Here is a 24,412-nt window from a genome sequence, read left to right on the forward strand (position 1 = left end):
TGTACAAAATATGAAGAATCAAATGGCTAGAAAATATCATAAAATAGTGAATGAATATATTAATACATACAGTTAAAAAGGCCACATGTGATGGATATACGGTCTTCGACAGCTAAATAAATATATGAAAACTACAGTCAGACTTTGGAGGAACATCTAACATTTTAAAAAATAAAAAGTCTTAGTTTGACTCAAAAGGGTTAGGGTTGACTTTTTCAACTGTTTTGATATCTAACCCTCAAAAGGAAACATTTGAACTTTTATACATTATAATCATTCCTAAAATTGTAAAAGAGGTCATTTGCGATCTGAAAAAAGGACAGAGTAGTTTATAATAGTGCAATAACATCAGTGACACTTGACAACACGAATACAGCATTTATTCTGATGTGCTACAAAGTGGAAGGAAGACTGTGTGTGTGAAGCGGCTGTGCTGACATAAAGAATACTGGTCCTCTGTGGCACATGTGGTCACACCATCACGTCGCATTGTGTGTGTTTGTAAAGGGTAGTGCTACTATATACGTGTTACGGTTTAACTACTAGCAGCAGGATCTCTTCTTATCTGAGGTGCCGCTGACCAGCTGGACCGTCTTCTCCTTCTCTCTGTCCTCCTGCTCTTTCAGAAGTCTGGGGGAAAGAATGAGGCACAGACAAATGAACCAGCTGTGACAGGACACACGACTGAAATGCTTGATCACAATATTTATTCATGATATCATCCGGTTCTTTTCGTGTTTACGTTGTGTATACTTGTCATTCATCTAAAATGTGTGTTTGATGCTTTCATTAATAGCAACAATAATACTACTGATGTTAGGTTGGAGACCTAATTTGTTCATTGGACCACAGACTACAGAGAGTTTATTAAAAACAAGCAGTTCGTCTGAGATGTCTTTGTTTGGTAGATATCAAAGCTGCCAACAAAGAAACACGGTGGACAAAATTAGCCCAGCAGGAACATTTTATGATATGTCTTTCAATGTTGTTTGTGTGACATCAGGGCAATTCCGTAAACTGATTAGATAAGGTTCCAGGTGCTCTGATGTAAAAAAAAAATGAAAGCACATTGCAGCACATTTTAACTGAACACCTTGAACTGAAATGAAGGAAATAACGGACGTTCTCACACAAAGGAGACAAAGTATGTTTAACACAATTCGATTGTGCGCTTCGCATTGTTTTTACTCAAGCTGTCTGTTGTGTTCCCCTGAAACGGCTGATAAGAAAAAGTCCTCTGAGCCTCCAACAGAAATTACAAAACATTTGGCTCCGTGTGATATGCCTTGTTTCAGTGCAGACATAATCCCACTTTGAAAGCTGTTCAAGCAGACAGGCGCTCCATAATTAGTCATAACACAATTATTGTCTCTTTGTTTCCCTGTTTGCTCGACAAAGGCTATTATTGTTGCTCACCTGGCTAAATGAACCATGGACTCCACCACATTGTGTCCCGAACAAGCACTGCACTCATAGAAAGTCATTTGGCAGTCCTGAAAAAGAGGCAAATGATGAATATGGCTGAAAATGATCATTAGAGGCTTATCAAGAAAAGTGAGTTCTGTACTAATAGATGAAAAAGCACAGAGAAAAAAGAAAAAACATTGCTCATGTTACAATATTAGCTCACATGGTCACCATAGAAACGAAAGCACAGGGATTAGAGGAACAAAAACTAAGAAAAGACAAATGTTCAAATAAAGCCCAGAATCACAACACATAAATACTCTATTACATAATCAAGTCTCTTTGTTTTATTAAACAAACATACATAAAAGTGACGTCGACACGAATATGTCCACTAGGAACCTTCAGATTAGTTGACAATACAGACAGACCTTGGCAAGTCTTTCCCCCACTCCTTTCTGAACTTGTCTCTCCATCTCCTTGTCCGTTTTGTTTCCCAAGAGCATGATTGGAATGTCCTCGCCTGCACTCTCCTGTGAAAGAACAAAGAATACAGACTCAGAGAAACTCATCTTTGGAAAGTTTGTTTTTAAATGGCCAGGCCACCAGCTTCTCTGTTGCTGTTGGTTCTCTGTTGCTGTTGGTTCCCTGGTGGGAACCAGCCTGCAGTGTCAAGAAGCATGTAAACAAATTCAGTAACTGACCTTTATCTGTCTGACATCTTCTACATATTAATACAGTGACAATCATTTTAACTTTTTCTTATAAAGTTGCTGCTGTCGGGAATGAAAGACAAGCAATAACTACACAGAAACACAAACGTAAACAAAGTTCTGTGAAAGTTCTGTGAAATATGTGCAGCACAGTGTGACTGTTTCTGTCTTACCTTTACACTTGTCAGCCACTGTCTGACGGCTGTGAAGCTCTGCTGGGCTGTGATGTCATACATCACAACCACACCGTCGGCCTTGCGAAAGAATTGCTTGGTGATGCTTCGATACCTGTAGGTGGTGGTGGAGGAGGAGGAGGAAGCAGACAAAAAGAGGCAGTGTTGTGTGTTCACTGGTACTTCAAAAATCAGAAAACTCTTGACTGTACTTATTTTGTACAAAAATACAGGAATCATCTTTTCAAATGAAAATTTGAGGTGAATTTAGTTTAAGACACTGAAACTCTTGGTTTTACTGTAAGTCTGTTGCAAAATGAAGAGAGAAAATGGGAAGTGTTTCAAGTTTTACACGAAACAAGGAAACAGCTTGATGTAATGGAATTTCTAAGAATTCAAAAACACTCGCTTGGTGGAGTTAGAGTAGGTGTAGTGTTAGAGTACAGTAAAGACTTTTGTATATAATGTCTACACTGTGAACATTTTTTGTGCTGATGCCTCACCTCTCTTGTCCCGCCGTATCCCACATCTGCAGTGCCACCTGGCTGTTGTCCACAGTTATCGTCTTTACACTGTAATCAATACCTGCACATACAGACAAGAACGTGTTAGTCGGCACAGTCTGTTTTAATATAGTGTTCTGTGTACTGTTTCAACAACACAGAACATATCACCTGATACATGTGAACTTATATGCAGCATACAAATCTATATATTGGCCTGAATCGATGTTACAGTTGCCCTATCTGAAGTAATACAATACAAATGTGGATAACTGAAAAGTAACACTCAGAGTAACGGAAGGAATTGAACAAGATCATATACCACTGTATAAACACAATAGTTATCATTATGTGAATGTTAAGTGATTACATTATAAACCTTATTGTGAGTCATACTGCATTGTATGGTAAGGAGACAACAGCATATGTTATAAACATACTTATCACAGTCTTTTGTATTGATGAGCCACATCACAGGTTTTATACAGTCTTAGAGCCTGTATTTTCACTGCTGACACTTCGGCATATTGTAAGCAAACACATGCAGAGCCTGAGGTCAACCACAGTGCTGGGTGTGCTGTTGCCTTTCCTCGCAGGAACTCACAAGTAAGTACAACTATCAGGTACGTACCCACAGTGGCAGAGGTGCCAGGGTGGAAGGAGTCGTCACAAAATCGTCTAAGTAAGCAGGTCTTTCCGACACTGGAGTTCCCCACCAGGACGATCTTGAAGAGGCGGTCGGGCGGCGAGGGACCACCTTCATCCTGAGGGAACACGAATCATAGTTGCAAGGGGTAAAAGGAAGGTTAAGAGTTTTTTTCAAGTGGCTTACTCCGCTTTGTGAGAGGGAGGCTACAACACATCAATGTCACTGAAAAATTCAAGAGAGGAGATTTTGCAATTTAAAAAAAAGTATATTCATTGCACTCTTGTTATCTTTAAATTCTGGTTACAAAATTAAAGGTAAGTCTATGTCCACCATGCTTTTTAACAGTACATCACTGGATGTCCACATGCTTACATTTATGCTGGTCTCCTTGCCAACAGGCTGACCCCTAGGAGATGTGGGGGTCACCCGTTTCTCCCCAGTTTCTTTCAATAGTTGTTGCTGGGCTGCTGATGCATGCGGGTAAATATCGCTCATCACCAAGTCTATATTGTCCTCAATGTCTGAGGCATCCTCTGCCTCTCTACACTCCCTCAGCGGGGTTTGGACCTGGCAGTCATCCTGGAGCAAATGCGGGAGGTGGTCCTCCTCGATGGAGATGATTCTCTGGAGGTGCCCTCTTTTGCAGGAGGCCCGGATCGGCCCATTGGTGAGGTTCTGCCCCACAGAGCTTGTGGTAACATCCTCTTCATCTTCACTGCAGTTAAAAATTATCATTAGAGCTTAAACTGCAGTGCTGATGGAAACAAGAAAATGCTTCCTGTATAAGCTTGTTTTTAATGTGTCACTTTGTGATATTCACCTTTTGAAGACATTTGTGTTTGTGTGCTTTACTTCGCTGATTAAAGGCCTCTGCCTCAGACCTGGTGTTTTCTTTGGTTTCTGGGAAAATAAAACATGAAGCTTTAATTCAGATTGCAGCAGGACATCCAAGGTTCAATCTGAATCTGGGGGTGGCTCTGGTAAATACTATTCCTTTAATCTATGAAAAAAAGAGGACATACCTGATAACACATGTCCCTTTCATCCCTTAAATGTTTGTTAATTTCCCTAGACACACAAAGAAATTAAGATATTAAAGACAGAGTGACAAACTTAAGTCTTTTCATATGATGAGTTTTTCCACCATATTCAACATTGTTTAACTAGACACTGGACAGAGTCGTTAATCATTTCAATAATGCTTGGTTGATAAGCTGTTTTCTAGCCACGATGGTTTAAAAACATCCTTCTTTCCCTGAGGTTTATCGGTAAAAGTCTGTTCTTGGCTAATCATGATATATCAATCAAACAGACAGAAGATGGCTGTTACAGATCACAGGTAGAATTACTGCAAATTGACGGATAAGCCCAGCATTGCTAAAAAGAACATTACGTGCTAAATGAATCTTCAATCTAAATATCTTTTGAGCTCAAATACTAGTAATCAGTAATCATTAGTAATCATTTGCACTGTGATCACTCCACTAGAAAGAGGTGAATTACTGACTGAGATATGAAATTCTGTTTTGTAACTTATGACATAAGTCCACCAAACCAATGAGCAGCAGCAGAAAAGTGACAAAATTACTGTTCTCAAAGTAGACAAATTAACAGACAGTTCTGTTTCAATTCTTCACTTGTTGACTAAACAAGACAACAAGAGTGAAATTTATCAGTGATTTTAAATCACAAGAGTGATATCTATGTTTGAGTATTGTGGTAATTTTTCATCAAACGAGGGTCAGTTCAGCTGTACCTCCAGATCCATACCTCAGAAGGTCCAGTTGTTTAAGTAGGCTTGCTCGCTCTCGATTCAGTCCCTCAGTCACTCTGTATATTTCCCTGTGTTGAACAACAATGTAATTACCATTATTACCTTGACAGTCAGAGATGTGATGTTAATGATTATCGTAGTTTAAAAGTTTAACAACAAGAAACATCAAAATTTAGTTTGTTGGCAAAATGACAAAAATGTCAGTTATAACAGATTGACATTATGTGTCTTTTACTTTGCAGCAACAACATGTGACTGCATCTTGACCAATGAGCAGGAGATGAGACACTGAGAGGCCAACTGAGAGCTCCAACTCACATCTCCTTCTCCTCATGAAGCCGTGTGGACTGATCCTGCAGCGCACTCAGCTGCTCCTGCGCCAAGATCAGCTCTTGGCTGGTGTTCTCCAGCTCCCGCATCAACTCATCATTCGTCTGCTTCAGCTTCACGTTCTCCACCTTGGTCTCGTGTTGCTCACTATGAAGCTCCTTGCACTGATGCTCCAACTGGAAACAAAATGAAGAAAGGATTACAACTAGAAATTAAGTTGCGATGGGATCACAAAAGCCACGACGAGCATCAACATGTTCACGTTCCGACCCATGAGCACTGAGTAGTCAATACTAAATTATTACATAAGTATTGGTGGATGCGGGTCACACCACACACTTCTTTGAACTCGGCTTTCATTTTGATCTCTCACACTTTTGATCAGACAACCTGGGATTTATTTGGTAAAAAATTAAATGTGTGTCATGGTGCCCTACACAAGGACTGGGCCCAATTATGTGTATAAAAACAAAAATGTCTGACTCTAGTGACCCCTACTGTTGTACATACAGCTCTTAGAACGCACAGCTGTTAAATGTAGTGACCTGTTTAACCCAGTGTCATAGCATGAATGTGAAGAAACAATACCTGGAACAGTTGACTGCCTCTAAATATCTTTTCAGTTCCATTGACTTGTGCAGTACAGTAGTGAGCATAGCCATACTAAATGCTGTAGACACTGTGTCAGCCTGTATGAACTGTATAGACAATGTTTCCATTAACAGGAAACCTGCTAAACAGCTGATAGATTAATTAGAGGTGCTAAGGAGCTGTAAAGAGAGGAAAAGTCCTTGTTGGCATGACCAGACTTAATTTCTGTTCACTAATTAGCCTTAAAAGCCTGAGTGCAAGTCTGTAAATAGATGTGTGATGACCTATTAACATCCATCAACAAAAGCTGCTGCTGGTGCTGCTGCAGAGGAAGCTCACTGGGGAAACATTGATTAGATTGTATTTGATAGAACTGACAAATTAACAGCTCTATAGAGCTGAGTATTTGAGGTTAATGCTGCTATGCAAATCTGCTCTCAGGATAGTTGGACTGTGCTAAATGAGTATGTTTGTGTATCAACACTGTTGTTTTTCATAGCATTCTGTCATCTTGTTTAACGTGTCTCTCATGTTGTTACCCTGACAGCTACATTTCCCTGTGGGACATCTGTGTGTTTGTAAAGTCTTTCCAACAGAATGTGAATGTCGCAATGCACTCTGGGGGAAATCCTTTTGCTACCTCTCACTCACCCGTCTCTGCTTCTGAAAGAGCTTCTCCAACTCCTTCTCCTTACTGGACAGCTGCAGCTCCATGTCTTGACTGCGAGACAGGAAGCGCTCATAGTCCTTCAGTGTCGGGAGAAAACAGGGTGGTACGAGAGAGATGGTGATGTGTAAGAAGAATATATATATGGTATTTTATAGAATTAGCAACAAAGAGGAAAAGATTGACATCACCAGAAGAGGTTTGTACCTGCAGCACAATTCTGTCTTTTTCATTTTTTATTTGCAGCTCCATTTCCTCATAAAGACGCTGGATCTCATCATCGTGTGTTGCTGCTTTCCTGTGCGGAGAAAATTCAGATGTGATAGTGGCCTGTGCTCTGTATGTACCTCCCAACATGGATGAAAAATAACTACGTAGATCAACACATTTAAATAGAATAGTATAGTGTTTGATAATAAAGCATAATGATTACAAGATGGAAACAGCCTCTTTAAATGATAGGCACACACTAATTATAGGCCACTTAAGAGCTCAGCCAAATGCTCCTTAGTAGAAACCTCAAAAGGACCTTTTGAGAGCGCTCTCCATGTCCCTCTTCTCCTGGTTGGCTTCTAGGATCTGGGCTGTCACTCTGGCCAGGAAGTCCTCAAAATTGGATAAAAGTTGTGGCTCATCCCGGCGCAGCTGGGCCCACAAACTGCGCACCTCAGCACGACTGATGGCACAAAATGTAGATGTAAGTGTAACCGAAAGCAGCGTCAAAGTCAGTTTTGAAATCTGCAGTCATTCACATGAGGTTTCATTAGTCTTTTTTAAGCAGATGAATAGAAAAAATGTGGCGAGGACATGGGTGAAATTCTAGCACAGCAACAACCTAACACAACCACATACCTACAGACAGCAGCTCAGGTACCAGCTTATAGTGGCTTTTACAAGGACATGATGTTCTTTACCTTGAGATCCATTTATTATTACAGCAAAGTATACTGCCAGTATTAATTTCAATGCTATTGCTGCTATTGCCAGTACTGCTTTCCTCTGTCATAGTTATTATTATCATTATTATTATATTTTTCGATTCTTCTGCCTAACCCTTCTATTGTTATTGCATTAGGCAGTCTGTACAGTGCACTGTGAATATTTTGGTATGCAAAGAGTGATGCTCAATTTTCCTTCAGGATTATAGACAAATAATTATGTAATTATTTTTCCACAGGAAACAATATCAAGTACCCAAGCAATGATAAGGTAGGCAAAGTCAAATAAATCCCTGGAAGACTTACTGGCCACATGAGCAGGTACATGGAAGCCAATAGGATGTGAAATTTTGGCATCCACCTCGACAGCTGTTTACTGTAATTGAGCTGGAGGTGTTTGTTAAAGGTGAGTCTGGTTACGCATTTAATCAAGTCTAACAAAGCAATGTGTAAATAGACCTCAACTACTGTTACTTATGACAGTGAAATACCAATGCAATGCTCCTTCACAAACCCAGTGTTTACTGCAACATCTATATGTATCAAACAAACACAAACTCCTATTACAAGGTCTTGAATATCTGAAAAGTCCCACTCTAATATAGAGAGGCAGAGCACAAATTGGCCAGAGTGGGAGCACAGAAACAGTTTTGCTTGAGAGTGGAAACTTCCAACTCTTGTTAGGTTTGCACAGCTGATAACAGTCTCAGGCTTAGTCACTTAAAATATAGTGTGTACCTAAAGGTGGGTTTGGACAAAATGTGCAAAGATATGAAGTTCCCCTAACAACACACCCTGTAATCACAAACACGCACATACACATAAAGCACTCACTCCTCAAAGACACTGTTGGCCCCGAGGCTCTCCATAAGCATGCTGAAGTGTTTCTCCTCTTCATCCTCATCTCCTCTTGCCATGCTCTCCTCCCACTGGCTCTGGTACAGGACCTCTGCTGGGATTTTCTCCTCCATGCCTTCCTTTACAGAAATCTTCTGGCCGCATAAAAACTCACCTAGGAAAATCAAAAGCTTAAGGGCACAATCGAGACATCACATTACACCTACTAGTGATATTATCGTTTCAAGTAGAAACAGACTATAAACATACTAAAGCCAGAGGAGAACTCGTCGAGGGTGAGGAATCCATTGCCGTCGGAATCAAGGGTATCAAACACGTTCTCCAACTCCTCCGCACTGAGAGGGAGCCCATCGTTCAGCCTCTATTTAACAAGACACAAAACACAGCTGCTATTGCCAAGAACAAAACCTCAAGGACATTAACTATACTGTTGCAGCAATTGCTATTCTTAACTCAGGACAGTCATTTGTTCAGTTGTTATCATGTGCTATGGTAGAGTGGGCGTTTCTTTCACAGATATTCTTATACAAAATTAGACTAAATTGACCATAATTACACAGGATGCAAGAGTGCAAATGACTGCTTTATTTGTCCAATTCTAACCTAGAATGCTTAATGGACAGGCTTCATCCCCAGCAACAGTCTTTCTCACTCATACAGGGAATAGCATCAACACGTGGGACCTTCCCAGGGCAGCTGCGTACTTCAATGATTGACCGCTGGGCAACTCCACCGGAAAAGACGCTGGCTCAAGTGAGATTATTAAGAGCCCTTCGACAGAATCTTTTAAGTAGACAGAGACACAATGTGAGACGGGAGGAGTGGGGCATGGTAGAGTGAGAACTGGCCAAAAAAACAAGACAGTAATTGCTGGACAATTTACAAGAAAAACCAACACAGCCACACCTCTGTATGCAGCATGGTTTTCACGTGTGTTTACACTGCCTTCAGTGTTGACAGACACCACCCACACAATCCAGGGGAGGGACAGTGAACGGGTGGCATCTGTGTAACGCCGTCAGCTGTTCTTGTAAAGTGTGTTATCAGGGCTGAACATATCCCACATGTCGACAAACAGCAGAACTGTAAACCTAAGCATGTTGGTGGCCATGGTGTCAAACGTTTTCTTACACTGTGAAAATATTGTGACTCAAGAGTGGGAATAAATGTAAGCTTTAAGCATTAAGCTTGTCAGATCAGCTCTGAAGGATGTACAGAAAGTGTATGACAAATATTCCTACCAGTATCAAGGTCCGCTTTAAGGACAGATTGTACTCTTCAGTGCCGATGGACCGCTGTCTTGCTCCTCATTTAATATCCAGCCCATTATCCAAAACACCAGATCAAAGCCTTGCCTCTATATGTATTTATTCTCCCCGGAGCGAGAGCCTACAAGTGCTTCATCAAAGGATTAAACGCAGCAGAGATGACAATGAGGGGCAAGTGAATTTGCACAATAATGTGAGTGGAGGAGTTGCATGACAAAGCTTCCGCCTGGCTCTCTGTGTCTCAGTCTCTTTTATGTTGCTTTGAATAAGGCGCATATGTCCTCTCTGTGCTGTGCTCAGCCTCATTAACGGGTGCACAGACTTCCCCTGCATTAAAGAGTTGCTGCCTCTAAAAATGATGAAAATGTGAATGTGATGCCCCGTACCCTGTTGTCACTAATATAACAGTCCATACAGCCTTGTAGACTACGTGTCCCCGAAGGTGATTAAAGTTAGTCACAATTTTTTTTAGATTATTTTCTGTGGCAGTAAATATATAATATTTCTATGCTGACATAAACCATTACATTCCTTTTATTTCAATTACTTTGATGCAATAAAAGTCAGTCGTTACACTACTTTTAAAGCCCAGTCACAGCAGCGTCCTTACCTGCATGTCACGCCGGGAGATAAAGCCCTTGTTCTCGATGTCGCACATCTGGAAGAACTCGTGAGTTTTCTCCAGGATAGTGTTTTGTCCCATGTCCCCGTTCTCGCACGCACCCGCCTCTACGCTGTCTCCTTGCCTTTTCCATGCAGTTCGGGCCACTCCTGTGCTGGTCGAGGTACTGGTAGGGGCACACGGAGCAGTAAAAGCTGCCATGGTGTTTTGCGAGCCTGTTGATCTGAGAGTGCTTTCCCGCGTCCTTCACATGAGCCAGGTACAGATGGAGGTGTGGAGGGAAGAGATCCTGGAGAAGTCGAGCTTCAGGCTGCTCTGCATCAGAGGCTCTCACCAATGTCACCGATTGTCATCTCTTAGCAACCACCTCTTTAATAAGTCGATGAAACCTAGGAGGGAGACAGAAGGAGAGGCTTCACTTTAAATGAGTACAGCCCCTTGCCCAATAAAGACAGGAGAAAAAATGTTATTATAAATGTATGAAGGGCATTTGAAAAAAAATGTGAACAAAATGTAAAGCAAGTCTATAAAAGGGAATCTTCAAAGACAAAGAAAAATAATTCACCATTGTCTGAAGCACATTAAAAACTTGATAACACCTATGGATTGAAAGAACAGACCTCAGACAATTTATTTTTAAATAACACCTTCATTTAGTTGTAATTAGTTACACAATCACAGAGAAGTTTTTAAAAAAAAAAACCCGGAGACTTGTCAGTGTTTTACATGTTCTTTATCTCTCTCTCTGCTATTCTCTAACTCATATCATCCGTCCAATTTAAATGTATGACTGTTAAAACATGTCTTCCTGTGTGTCATACACCTAAAAAAAAAAACCTGCTGCTCCTCTGCTTTACTTCAGCTATGATGGCCTTTTTTTGAGACTAATATCTTCTGACAAGTAAACCCAGAACTGAGGAAAAGTTGTGGTATGACAAGGAGGGAATATTGACTGATATAACTCCTTTAGTTTCATGCCGACTGCAGTTCTGTGTGCACTGGTTTGGAAGACTGCCTTCCAGAGGTTGTTTTGAGTTGGCTCAGTCGATTCCTGAACACAGAAAGACATCAGACAGGGTTGTCAAGAGTGTGTGTGTGTGTGTGCGTGTGTGTGTGTGTGTGTGTGTGTGTGTGTGTGTGTGTTGACCCACGCAAATGTAGATATGTGGGACTGGTAGAAGACAAACAGACAGGAAATAGACATGCATGTAGACAGGTAGAAGGGCAGAAGAGAATGCAGGGTCAGAGCCATCATACACACACAGACACACATACCCACACTCGCTCTAACAGCACTCCATAAATCTCTCTGAAGTGTTTTTTATTGAAAATGTTATTTTACTGTTGGTATTTCAACATTTACATAAGGCTATGTTAGAAAATGTGTTTATTAATATGTGGTTTTCAGAGAGGTGCATTAAAATAGGTGTAAACATCTTATTTATCTCAACACTTCTAAACAGTGCCATGCTTTTTATGTAATGTTTGCTATTTCTGAATAAGTCATGCCTGTAAAACACTGCACAACATATTGCAAGCATGAAAAACCTCGTGGGGAACAGCACCAACCCACAGTGAGCAACGCATAAAGCTGAAGCACGAGAAAGGAAATAAGAAAGGGAACTAAGGTGAACTGCTGTTTGGAAAGAGTGATGTAGTGTTTTTGCCCCCAGACACAAGATAATACATGAACTTCCGTGATCTTTGCAGATGATCCTTCTGGCAAGAAGCCGTGGGAAGGTTTATGGCTCCTTTGTTAAAACTTGGTAAGTGTGTTAAGACAGGTGGCCAGCGACCTAACGCAAGAGGCCATCAGATGAGAAAAACACACGGATGGAAAAGACATTTTGTCCAAAGACCACATCTGAGTCATGATTTAACTCTAAATTGATCTCTGGTCCAACTTGCACTAAATTGCAATCACTTAGACATTTAGGAAACACAATGACAGAAGTACAATGTGTCTCTTGTCATTTTCGTGGTACCTGACTTTTAAATGCTGGAGCTCACTGCTTTGCATACAGTTACCTTATCTGTTCTAGGGTTTGACATGGGACAACTGTTAGAGCTACAGCTCTTACTACCTGCTAAGCAGAATAAGATCAAGCAAGAAACTGATACAGTGTTTAAAGCAACAGAGATTAACTAAGAAGCAGTCTAGACTGGAATGTATGTATACATATATGTTAATATACTGTATTTGTACATGTTGTCATGCATTCTATTTGCATGAGTATATATATATATATATATATATATATATATATATATATATATATATATATATATATATATATATATATACACGTATGGATATAAGTATACATAGCACCAGTAATGGAATCAAGTAGTGTACTGAAACACAATACAAGTATTACAGCAGCAAGTATTGCTACTACTTTTTACTTACACTCCACTCCACTTGTTTCATAACGTTAGTTAGAAGTTACTTAACAGATTGCACGCTGCCTCAGGGCCGAAGAAGGACATTTTGAGATTATTTTATTTTATTTGTAACCACGAAAAAAAAAAAAAAAAAAAAAAAAACTAGACCAATAGTATGTACATGCAGGCTTGGGGAGTAATGGAATAATATGTAATGGGATTATGTAATTAGGATACCAAAAAAAAGGAATGACACCATTCTGTAACCAGGTAATCAAATCAAATTACTTAAATATCACTGATTAAACTCTTTAACAGGTACAGTAAGTGTTACTGCCCTGTTACACTTACCAACTCTGCTTATGTGCTATGTATAATTTACTTTTACACCCACTTTTGACACTTACATATACTTAATCCAAGAAAATCAGTTTTGATAGTTGAGTACTTTAATATCATTATCTGTCAGACTTTTATTAAAGTACTATACTTAGGGGTGAGTTTCACTTTTATCAACTTAATATTTTAACAGGATATCTAGTATGACATTTGGATATTATTTCAAACACTGCATATATAGTGTGTTGTGCATGCATGGCCATAAGGTCTTAGTGCATGAGAAGCTCATAAGCTACATTTTAAGCAGACACTGACGTCAGAACTACAGAGAGACTAATTTAGCTTGTGGTTTGTGTCGGGACCACAACGGAGTTCTGCAAAAGAGGGTTCTTTTGCTTATTTTGCACCGACCTCGAAACAATGTCACAAAGCCACTAACAAATGACAAATACGTGATGGTCAAAAAGCCTCAATCAACAATGTCAACGGTCTGACATAGTGTAGTCTGGCACAGATCTATAAGAGGCACAGTGAGTATAAGTTCTGCAGTTAAATATAGTTGGTTTAAAGTGTCTCAGACAAAACTGAAGAGAGAAATTTAGCTGAGATAATTCCCTGGGCCATATGTAGATTTTTTAAATATTTTTATTTTTTATTTTTGTAGAGATGTGTAGATGCAGTGTGGATGTGCCCAGACGGAATGAAAATTTACAGAGCTGAAAAAAAAAAAAAGAAGAAGCTGTATAAAAAAAGATTTGTATTGTCCTGCTTGTGATTGTAATTCCTCATAGAATGGAATTTTTTCAATTCTTTCATTGATTCAAACTTGTTTGATAGCCAGCCAAAAGAACAACCAAATCTGGCGACAGGTGGATTTCACAGGGTACTGGGGATTGCCCAAATACTTGCAGAATCACGTGACTCTGACAGGCTGATGGTATTTCAAGTATAACAGGTCAAGTCACCAAGTTAACTTCCACTCCACTTCCTGGAGAGAGGTAATGACCATCTCCACAAATAACCCTAAAAACAATCAGTCATCACCAATCAATCAACTCCAGTTTACCTTGCCAACACCAGCTACATCTGTCAAGTACATTACTGTTACATCATCACGTCATTAAATAAATAAATAAATAAAATAAAATAATCCCGCAAGAGAATGCTGTATGTAAACAAAGTGCTAAAAGAAGAGGGTAGGCTTGTGGTGAGCACAACAGGCTCCAGTTTCACACGTGTAACAATATAAAACATTTCACTTCCTTCCCTGTAGGCACACTTTCTTTCATTATGAAACTTCCTGAGACAGAAAAAGCCTCCTTGACACTGCAGTAAATGCAGTAGTCTAACTTTCTCATTAACCATGCTCACGATAGCTTCCCAAAGCAGCCAAGTGATAGCAGAGCTGTAAAGTCTAGAAGTTGAAGTTGGGCTAACAGCAACAAAGAGCAGACAGCCAGGCTCATTAAGCTAACTAACTTTACAGTGCTCTACGCTGCACCGTTAGGTCAGCTAGCGGGCTGCTGGGGAACAAAAGATAGCTACATACCGCTGAATGAAAGGCGAAATTCAGGTCGCAGGAATTCACTGACTTGGTCAGAGTCAGCCTTGCCCCCCTGTAGTAAAGCTCAGTGTGTACAAGTCAGTCAACTGGTGCGACCGCAAGTTTGCACTGACGGAGCAAACTTAGAGGGAGGGGCTTAACAAAGTCATCGTGGGTATCCATAGCAACGCCAACAAGGAAGTCCGCCTGCAGTGAGAAACGCCCCCTCCTCTTCCTCCTTTCTCTTTCTTTCTTTCTTGTCCCTGTCAGTAGCATGTTTTTTTTTTTCTCGAATCCAAAACAACCTGAAATGAAAACTAAATTAATAACCTGGTTTATTTTACAGATTATATTATAGGCTACAAACACAGGCAGCCTAAATGATAATAATATCAGCACTCAAAATCTATTTGTGGACTTAAGTGTGTTTCATTATTCCTCAATTAAAAGCACAGGTAATATTTACATTCTGGAACATATTCAGTGATGTCTGATGATAGCAGCCTAATTTATTTTAAAAAATGATCAAGCCTAATTTCATGATAGTCTACACAGTACAAGAATAGACAGAGCTATTGTTGTTCTTGGTGGTCAGTGAGAGACAGTTGACATGATCCATGTTGTACCTGTGTACAATATTACAAGTTACTCTGGTATCATACATTACATAAGCCTGCTGCACACTGGTATGTAGACATACAGTCTTTGACACAGACATACATCCAGTCATAAGTTCCATTATGAAGTCAGTATAGTATGAGACTGTTGTTGTTGTTGTTGTTGTTGTTGTCAAGAAGTAATCAGAAGGACTTTCTTTTTTTTCTTTCATAGGAGACTTTGGCAATTCATAGCAGAAAACCCACAGGTGGAACTAATATCATAAACGATGCCTGTGTTCTGTTGACGGGTTGCATGTCAACAAGCTGTGTCACTGAGCTTAGTTTAGGATTCTGAAGCTGACATACTTAAGTGAGATACAGTCACTATAAAAATGACATTACGGTATGACAATGTTCCATTGCAAGTACAAGCCCTGCATTACAAAGTTACTCAAGTAAAAGTGTACGGTAAAAGTTTTATCAGCAAAATGTTCTTGAGACATTTATTGACCTATGACGTGGAAGACATTTCACGAAATGAATGGCTGACCTCAGTTTCAGGTTCCTGGTATGGTGTGTGCTGACGCACTTTCACACAGTCATGATTCACTAAGACGCTTGAATACAACAGAGCCATCATCAGTGCTGTTAGTAACAGGTGTGTGTTTACTCCTGTGAACATATCACATATTGGACATGATGGTACTACTTTTTGTTCTTCTCTTGTAAATATTAGGATATAGTTTTGTTACCATCATGTGTTAATGTGTATGCAGCATTGAGTTGTGGCTGGGTAGTTAATTAACTTAACAATATTTTTCATGCAAAACATATATGAAGAGGATATGATGATTACAGGAACAATTTATTTCTGATATTTTTGTAAAACTATTTGAATTGAAGTGCATGTCGCTGATAATATTTGCCTACTTTGACTTAGATGATTAAGTTACATTTTAAACGTAGGACTTTACCCAGTAAGTAACTGAAAAAAAAAAAGAACTCTAACCCCTTCCCCATAATAACATAAATAGATAAAACTGGAATCAGCACAAGTAATTTCACTATAGATAGTTAAAAGAGACAAACCATAGATTATTGTATCCCAGTGTACCCCAACTTAAACTTAATATGTTATTGGGTAATAATAATTCACTATAGCCATCAATGCACACTTCAGAAAGGGAATTATATTTTTTTTGCCAAAAATTTGAATATTATTACCAATTGATTTTTGAGTAAAGAGCTAAATATAGGGGAAAAAAACAAAATTGCTAAATAAATAGTTGTGACACTGATAGACTGACAGACTGACAGACTGAATGAATGAATGAATGAATGAATGAATGAATGAATGAAATTATCAATTAATAGACTGCAGCTCGGTGGCAGCTGCTGTCAGACATGAGTAGCAAAATTATTATAGAACTACAGTAAAATACAAATCTTCATTAAACATGTAGACAAACGTCCATATCTGGCCCTTCAATATTTCTTGCACTGTCTATTGTTTTTTTGTTTGTTAGTTAGTTTGTTTTTTTAAGCTCAAACTGCTTTGTGTTGATCATTGTTGGCAGGCAAACATCAACAATGGAACATTATTCCTCATCAGATACTGTAAACTGTTATGTGTTAATAACTGGGAGACGTTTAATTGTCGTACACTTGTAATACCGGTGGTGATCATATGAGGGCAGTATAGGCCCTCCTATGAATTCTTCGAAATTAAATAAACAGCATTCTGACACCACTTCTTCCGCTATAAACCAGCAAACCTGTGTTAAATCAGCTGCTTCTTAAGTTAATATCACACTTATTGACCTTCCAGCAAACTGTAGCAGGTTTTATAGTGTCCATCCGGACAGATATATGCTAATAAATTGTACAGATGAGCTTGGAAGCTTGGACCCAGTCTTATAACAAGTGGGTCTAATCTGCAGGGGGAACTTCTCATAATCGACCATAAAAATGTGTCTGCTCCTCTGCACCGCAGCCAAGCAGGTGTAAAAACTCTCCCAGCCCACTTCTGGTGCAGCTTCCCACTTCAGGGACTGAAACTTCATGGATGTTCCACATGTGTGGCGGCGGTGATGAGGGCCCTCGAGCTTTGACTGTCTCCTCTTCAAGCTGTTTTTGAAAAGGCTGATTTGCAGTGAACGGATGCATGCGGAGCGATGTTCCAGTTGAGATTTCGGAGCCAGATGTGTTTACACTTTGAGACACTGAGTAATGATCCTTGGAAGAGCGGCTATTCCTTGCGCGAGTAAACAGATAACAGGAGGGAAACGGTTGTGGGAACGTGAGAATTCTGAATTTGATCTCACTGTGTTTTAATTACGGTGATGATGATGGCTACCGTAGAGGACAATTACCTGCTTCACACAACCCTATTCATTGTCTTCTCAGGCTTCCTTCCACCCCAATATCAATGAGACTCACATGGGGATCGGAAAAAAATACAACCACACTCTAAATTGTAGCAGATATCCACTACTACAGGACCACTGGGAGCCATTTCAAGCAGCAGAGAGGAGAACCAGAGCGCAGTGACCAGAGAGAGAATAGAGAGACACAGCTCGGGTATGCAGCCAGTGTCACTGTGCTCTGGTTTAAGACCTTGGAAGGACTGACATCACACTTGGAGAGGCTCGTTCCGCTCTGCATCTCAGAGTATGGGAGGGTGTGTGGTCGGGGGCTTGGACTCATCTGTGGCATTGCTTTAGTGGTCTTTTTTAGTGCCTCTAGGATCACGCTATGTGGCTATGATCAGAGATATGCCACTGGCGGTGCACACCGACAGTTCCTCCATTCTAAATCCACGGGCCTCTTGCTGTATCACTGTTTATCTTTGTGGCTCTGGGGTTTGGGGTTTTGGTAGTCTATAAGTGATCTTTTGTGCTTTCAGTCTCTGACTATGTGCCAGGGAAAGCTGAAGAACTCATTCACATTTTTGTGCCACGGCAGAAAGACTGTAAAAGTTTGTGAGGAGGGCTTGATCTTTTGTCATTGCGCCCCCGCAGTCTGGATAAACAATTGAAAACTCTCATGTGGGTCAGACCTACTTTGAAGGGTTGTTGTCACCTACAGGGCCTCCAAATTTAGAACATTTCTGACGGCTATGATGCAGTGGGTCTGCTCTTATTTTCAGCCAGGGATTCCCAACTGGCACTCAGGCTTCATTTACTTCAGTGCCCCTTTTCTTACGGTTCACTGGCAATAGTCTCTCTCAGCCCCAAAATGACTTTCTTCTAATTGTCTATTTTTTTCCTATAATCTCTTGCTAATAATTTCCTTAAAAAAGATCCTCCATCGGGCTTTTACCTCCTCACAAGAGCCTCTAGGTGGCACTCTTAAGTAGATTAAGACAGTGAAAGATTCCGGCTCAGCACCTGTGGACTTAATTTGCCCCCCAAAAACACTAATGAGCTCTGGATATTGAGACAGAGTATGTCATGGTTAATTTATCGCTGCTGAGAACTAGAAATGATTTCATGAATGGGTGATCCAGGTTCCTCCACCCTTTGTCTGCACATTTCTGCAAAAGAAGGAAAAGACTCAAACGTGGTGTTCATTCATTGTATCTTGTGTGAGAAGGAATTATTTTCACAAGACATGGAATTGCTTCTTACACTGGTTTACTGGAAGGGTAAATATGCTGTGGAAAATGTTGATGTGCTTTTAAGATGTTGTCTGGGAGTTATGATTAATTTGCTGTTACAGTAAAAACACCACAAGTGGCATACTTCTGTTGCAAACAAACTCCATCCTCCATGTTCTGCCTCTGCATTCGGCTATTTTTAACCATATTTACATTGCAGCGATGATAGATCTGACCAGCGTGACTTACTTTCCAAGGATGTGGTGTTGGCTGGTGCGCACTCATGTGGCAACCTGGCCCCTGACTGTCGCCAAGTTGAGAGCAATGCGGCGGTGTGCATGCAAGGCAAACAGGCTGCTGCCATCGCTTCTTATCACACAAAGACTTATTGTGCAAGACAAGCTATTGAATGCTCAGATTACAGGACGGCTGCGGATACAGCGAGGGCCAGAGCATTTAGTCTGATGTGTGACATAAATGGAAGTTCCCAAAGCTGGCCATTGTGGCGTCACACATCCATCCCTTTAAGCCTCTGCGGATTCAATTATGATGAACACATTACCTCCAATTGATTAGAGAAGCTGTTACGGTCACCAGTGTTTAATATCCGCACTCATACTTACTGCACATTTGCATCAGGGATTTCCATTCCCCCTTGAAATTGAATTTAGAGCCATCAGACATGATTGCATGTAAGTGCCAAATGCCATAGGCCCTTCCCCAAAGGAATATGGGAACATGTGTTTTCCATTGTTTCATGGGTTCCTTCATGTGTAAACGCTGACCACACTGACTTTCCAATTATCTCACTGCGCTTGTGCACCTCGAGAGATTCTCTCATCGTCTTTGCAGCTTGCCTTCAGATTCTGTCACCTGAAGGACCAGTAAAGCAAATGCGTAAATACGTAATAAATTAATTATAGAGTCGGACTGGTATGTTTGTATGGCACCTTTGGAAATACAACTAGTTGCTTTTTTTTAAGAGCGTCACATTTAAATATCTGACTGAATGGAAGCAGGTGGAACATCTAGATCCAAGTCTTGCAAAGATAGTGATTTGATCACCTCAAGACAGCCACCATTTACCTTGAAAGTCTGCGCTGTCTTGTCTGTTTTGAGAAACTGGTTCTCCAGCACATCAAAGACAACGTCCGCTCATGCTTGCTCCCTTGCCAGTATGCATTCAGAAGTGACAGATCCGCAGAGGATGCTGTATCCACTGCCCTCCACTCAGTTATCACAGCTACATCAGAAAGCTGTTTGTTGACTTCAGCTCAGCATCTGATACAATCTCACCCATGATGCTGATTGGAAAACTAAACACACCGGGCTCGAGTGGCACACTTTGCAATTGGATATTAAACCTCCTCATGAGCAGACCCTCAGACAGATTGGCAGTCACACCTCCTCTACATTAGTGCTCAACATGGTGGTCCCACGGGGCTGCAGGCTCCACCACTCCTTAGCTGAAGTACTTTACTTAATGAACCTAACATTACAGGGAGAGGAAGGGCAAGTCTTGAGTTCAGTGACTGATCTGAATGCAAACACAGACAGACACACACACACACAAACACACACCCTCCATTCACGCTGTTGCTCACTATCTTATGTTAGTATTAGTACTGTTGAATAATCTGGCTGTTTGGTGCAAATCAACACTAATAATCCCATGGTCAGCACCATAAAAAACAACCACCACTGCTGATGAAAATTAACTGCGACTCAGTCACAAACATTCACGTTACTTTTACTCTAATTTGCGACTTCCTTCCTCACTCCATCACGCCTCCGAATTACCAGCAACAGGCTACCTTATAAAACCGCACACTAACTTTAAGTAAACTTGTGGATTTCTCTTGGTTTGAACATGCATATTACTCACATGTTATATCTTTAACCTAATGATATTTTCATTTTCTGTGCCTTGCTAATAATATCCTTAAGCTGACAAAGCTGATTCCAGCCTGATGAGCTGCAATCTGAAGGAGCGCATTGACGTTAAGACCTTCGCCAAACTGCTTTTTATTTCATAAAAGAACACGTGAGCCTTGCAGAATCATTTCCATAGTTACTTCGCAAACGTGGTGTTTGAAAACATGTGTCCCAGCTGCTTTACTTTCAGCCACCTCCGTAACCTGCGCAAGTGAAAACATTATCTTTTTATCTTTTATTTGGCTCAGGCTTTCACAAGTCCCCTTTTTACAACCCACAGGAGTCAAATTCTGTACTCCAAGGAAAAAAAACAAGGGCCAATTTTCTGGCCTGCACAGCTTCAAGATAAATGCTGCTTGCAGAAATGGGTTGCGGGTGTTATTTCAATCACGCCATAGCCCTGCTTTAAGATAAACTGTCTGCAACTGTTGCTAAGGTGGAGCAAACTTTTTGCTGTCAAACCAAGGAGACCAGAATAAAACTGCATCGCCATTAGGGAAAGGTCAAGGCTAAGGAATACGCCCTCCTTGAGCATTTTTTGCTGAGGAAAAGTTTGAAGTTGTTATTTCGGTTAGCTACGCTTTTCCGCAGAAATGTAGTAAATAAAAGCAAAAACAGGTTGCAGGTACTGTTTATGACTCTCTCGCTCTCTTCTCCTCATGAAATCAAATATCCAGTCTTCCCTGGCTCATCTGCTACAGTCACTTATGTCCACAGCATGTTTCCGACCATTTTCCCTCATCTGTGGTCCACTGCCCGGTTGCGAATGGAAAGGTGATGGTTCCGAGCCAAAGCGTAAGATGACATCAGAGGTTTTCCTTTGTAATAAAATGGAAATCTGACAGGTCCCCCCACAGTTGTCTATCAGTCGTAGTGACTGATAAAATACAACAGGCAGTAGGTGGATAAGTGAAATGAAACATGTGCTCAGAGCTGGCGGTGCAGCACATTTTATAACTTCATCCAAATACAATGTTGTTATAAAGCAATTAAACACATTTTTGCACGCATGCTGGCCCCTGAATTTACGTGTGCCCGGTAATAAAAGTGTCTTAACATCTACTTACATTCTATCAACCCAAACTCAACCTTCGACTTCTTGGAATAGCTGGCCTCCCCCCGTGTCAAAGCGGCCTACATCCGTGTTATACAGGGCAATATGCAAGATGGTAAAAATACATTCCAGCTCCCTCGTGTTCTTTACAGGCGCGACCATAAACATATGATTGATTTATGAAACTGACCCTTTTTCTTTCTCATGCCTGGCTCTCATTGTCTGTTTCAAAGTGAACTTACTGTAGTAAATTCGCTTGAGATCTGTCTTTGGTTGGCAATATCTATAACTTTAATATAACATGAATTATCTCAGAGTCTATCAAGGAGAGTCAAAGAATTTGATAGGGTCTCAGGGATGAATAGATCAAAACCACATTGGTGCAAAGTAAAGTATGTGTTAAAAGGAAACACTTGAGGAGGTGAATAAGATGAAGTAAAGTGCATGTCAATATAGAAATCTGAGTATACCTCAGGCTGCACTGCACATCTTGAAACGGTTGCGAAAGTTCCCCTATAGTCAGCAGTGTGTCAGATGTGTCTGTGTGTAGCAGCACATGCTATTTGGTCAACAAAACCCCAGGAAGCGACAGCCCTCGCCTTAAGATAGGGTGTTTGTGAGTACAGTGTTAAAAATCTGTCGTTTTTTCTGTGTTCAGCACAGGAATGAAATTAAAGTGACAAGCTGCTCAGAAGTTCAGCATTTTTTTCTTAAATATACTGCTTTGCAACTCTTAGCCAAAATAAATAGTTTAGAAGCTGCTCGTGCTCAGAGAGTGAAAGTGCAGACTGAACCAGGAGGCCTCGATCGCCTCACTGCTGACGTCGGAGTATGAAAGCGCTTGCAGGAATTAGCGATGACACGCAAGTTAAATTGTTTTACAAGAAACAGCCCGAGAGAAATAGAGCCCAACGTGCCACGATTTTAACTGGAGCTAATAATCTGTAATATGCTAGCTTTAACAATCATTTGATTCATCTTGGTTCTGATGTGAAAGCAACTATAATCAAGCTTTATCTTAAAACAAGATCACACGAATTGTGTGTGAAAGAGGTCGCTCATAATGATGAACCCCCAGAGAATTATCGCGTTGGCTGCAGAGCCTCACATCAACTTTTAGCCCGGCCTGATTGTTTTGTTTTTGTCTGAAACTCAACTTTTGGTTTGGCGTCATCTGCTGCCGCAACAGGCAGCTGTTTCCTGCAACAACAGCAAAAAAAAAAAAAAAAAAAAAACCCACGGAGCACCAAACAGCAGGCGGACAAAATTAGCAACTAGCTGGTCAAGAGCATTTAGCTGCTAAAAAAGCCAAATACTTTTGTCATGAGTTACTGGAGACAGAAACAAGGGCTGAAGGAGAGCAAATGCTGGATGGATGGCTGCAAAATGAACGCAAAGGTTGCCGCATATCTGCAGTTTGCTAACATAAGCTCCATAGCAACTCAATGCTTGATCATATGTCAGCTTTGGAGAAAAACAGTAAAGGCATTCAAATGGACGTGTCATGTCCATGTCTTTGTCTTTGTCTTGCAGCATAATCTACTCTGCCTTTATTGCCTCCCATGTCTTCATCCTGACAACTCTACACATGGCCCGGTGCTGCAGAATGAAAACTAGTCTTTTGGTCTTTTGATTCTGGCATATTCACAGTAATGTTCATTATTATGCACTGTTTCTCAGAAATAGCTTGATTATATAAATAAATAAACAAACGAATGAGTAAATGTTTTTCCTCTGTGGTTTCTGTAAAGGCATATAACATTATCGTGTATCACTGATACCTCTTTCAATCCTGCCTCTTCTCGGGAACGATAAATACTTCCTCTTGTGGCCGAATCCAACTGTGGTTTCCAGACGCCGAAATGAGAAAGCCAGTGCGCAGACCTGCTCCAAGATTTAAGTCTTTTATATGTCTTAACAGACATTTTTCAGTCAATAAATAAATATGAAATGATCAGAGGAGTTAATGCAGTAGTAAAGCTGGACCGAAAGTTATGATAGTACTAGTAAAAAGATGCAACGGAGCCCCTGGACACCTTTGTATTTGTGTTATGTTTCGTTGCTGTGGAGATGCATGTTTTATATACAAAAATACAAAAGAAAGCTGGTCTTACCTTGAAAGTAAATATGCAATTGGATTGCTTAAATGTGCCATGTCGTATTTCATGATTCTAGTTAGAGTGCTTTGTAATAGCGGCAGGAAAACATCACATCTAACTTTCCCCTGTGAGAAATGCCATAAAATAATTGGTTTCAAAGCCCCCTCAATAAGTTTAATATCACCCTGAAGCTCCACAGCATAAGAGTGTGGTGAGAACTGTATCCTCCTCGAGGGATAAGGGGCTTCAGTTTGGAGCTACGGCTTCTTTTCCACAGCCGGGCTCCTTCTGATACTTTCCAGCCTGGCCCTCGGTCAGCACTCCTGCCAAAACACAATCTTTTTCACATAGTCCGTACACCGGAGAG

The 24,412-nt window shown here is 40.5% G+C and overlaps 1 protein-coding gene across 5 annotated transcripts; it reads right to left on the bottom strand.

Annotated features, from left to right (window-relative positions):
- Positions 1 to 355: 355 nt before the first annotated feature.
- cracr2aa (calcium release activated channel regulator 2Aa) lies at positions 356 to 23,987 on the bottom strand. 5 transcript variants are annotated; one of them, XM_037107720.1, is made up of 19 exons: positions 10,482 to 10,596; positions 9,845 to 10,001; positions 9,207 to 9,386; positions 8,853 to 8,964; positions 8,580 to 8,757; positions 7,337 to 7,483; positions 7,015 to 7,105; positions 6,792 to 6,887; positions 5,538 to 5,725; positions 5,216 to 5,287; positions 4,468 to 4,513; positions 4,266 to 4,345; positions 3,818 to 4,160; positions 3,428 to 3,560; positions 2,797 to 2,878; positions 2,294 to 2,408; positions 1,839 to 1,940; positions 1,417 to 1,493; positions 356 to 630 (listed from the first exon to the last, which is right to left on the bottom strand). In XM_037107720.1, the coding sequence occupies exons 5-19, from the start codon at positions 8,714 to 8,716 to the stop codon at positions 543 to 545; spliced, it is 1,797 nt and encodes a 598-aa protein (XP_036963615.1). In that variant the 5' UTR covers positions 8,717 to 8,757; positions 8,853 to 8,964; positions 9,207 to 9,386; positions 9,845 to 10,001; positions 10,482 to 10,596; the 3' UTR covers positions 356 to 542. The 5 variants fall into 5 exon arrangements, with proteins under 5 accessions (XP_036963615.1, XP_036963612.1, XP_036963611.1 ...); XM_037107717.1 differs by lacking the exons at positions 9,207 to 9,386; positions 9,845 to 10,001 and adding an exon at positions 23,728 to 23,987 and having other exon boundaries at positions 10,482 to 10,882; XM_037107716.1 differs by lacking the exons at positions 9,207 to 9,386; positions 9,845 to 10,001 and adding an exon at positions 14,767 to 14,929 and having other exon boundaries at positions 10,482 to 10,882.
- Between the last annotated feature and the right edge of the window lie 425 nt (positions 23,988 to 24,412).

The sequence above is a fragment of the Acanthopagrus latus genome, chromosome 8 (genome assembly GCF_904848185.1).
Source record: "Acanthopagrus latus isolate v.2019 chromosome 8, fAcaLat1.1, whole genome shotgun sequence".
In the NCBI taxonomy this organism is placed as follows: domain Eukaryota; kingdom Metazoa; phylum Chordata; class Actinopteri; order Spariformes; family Sparidae; genus Acanthopagrus; species Acanthopagrus latus.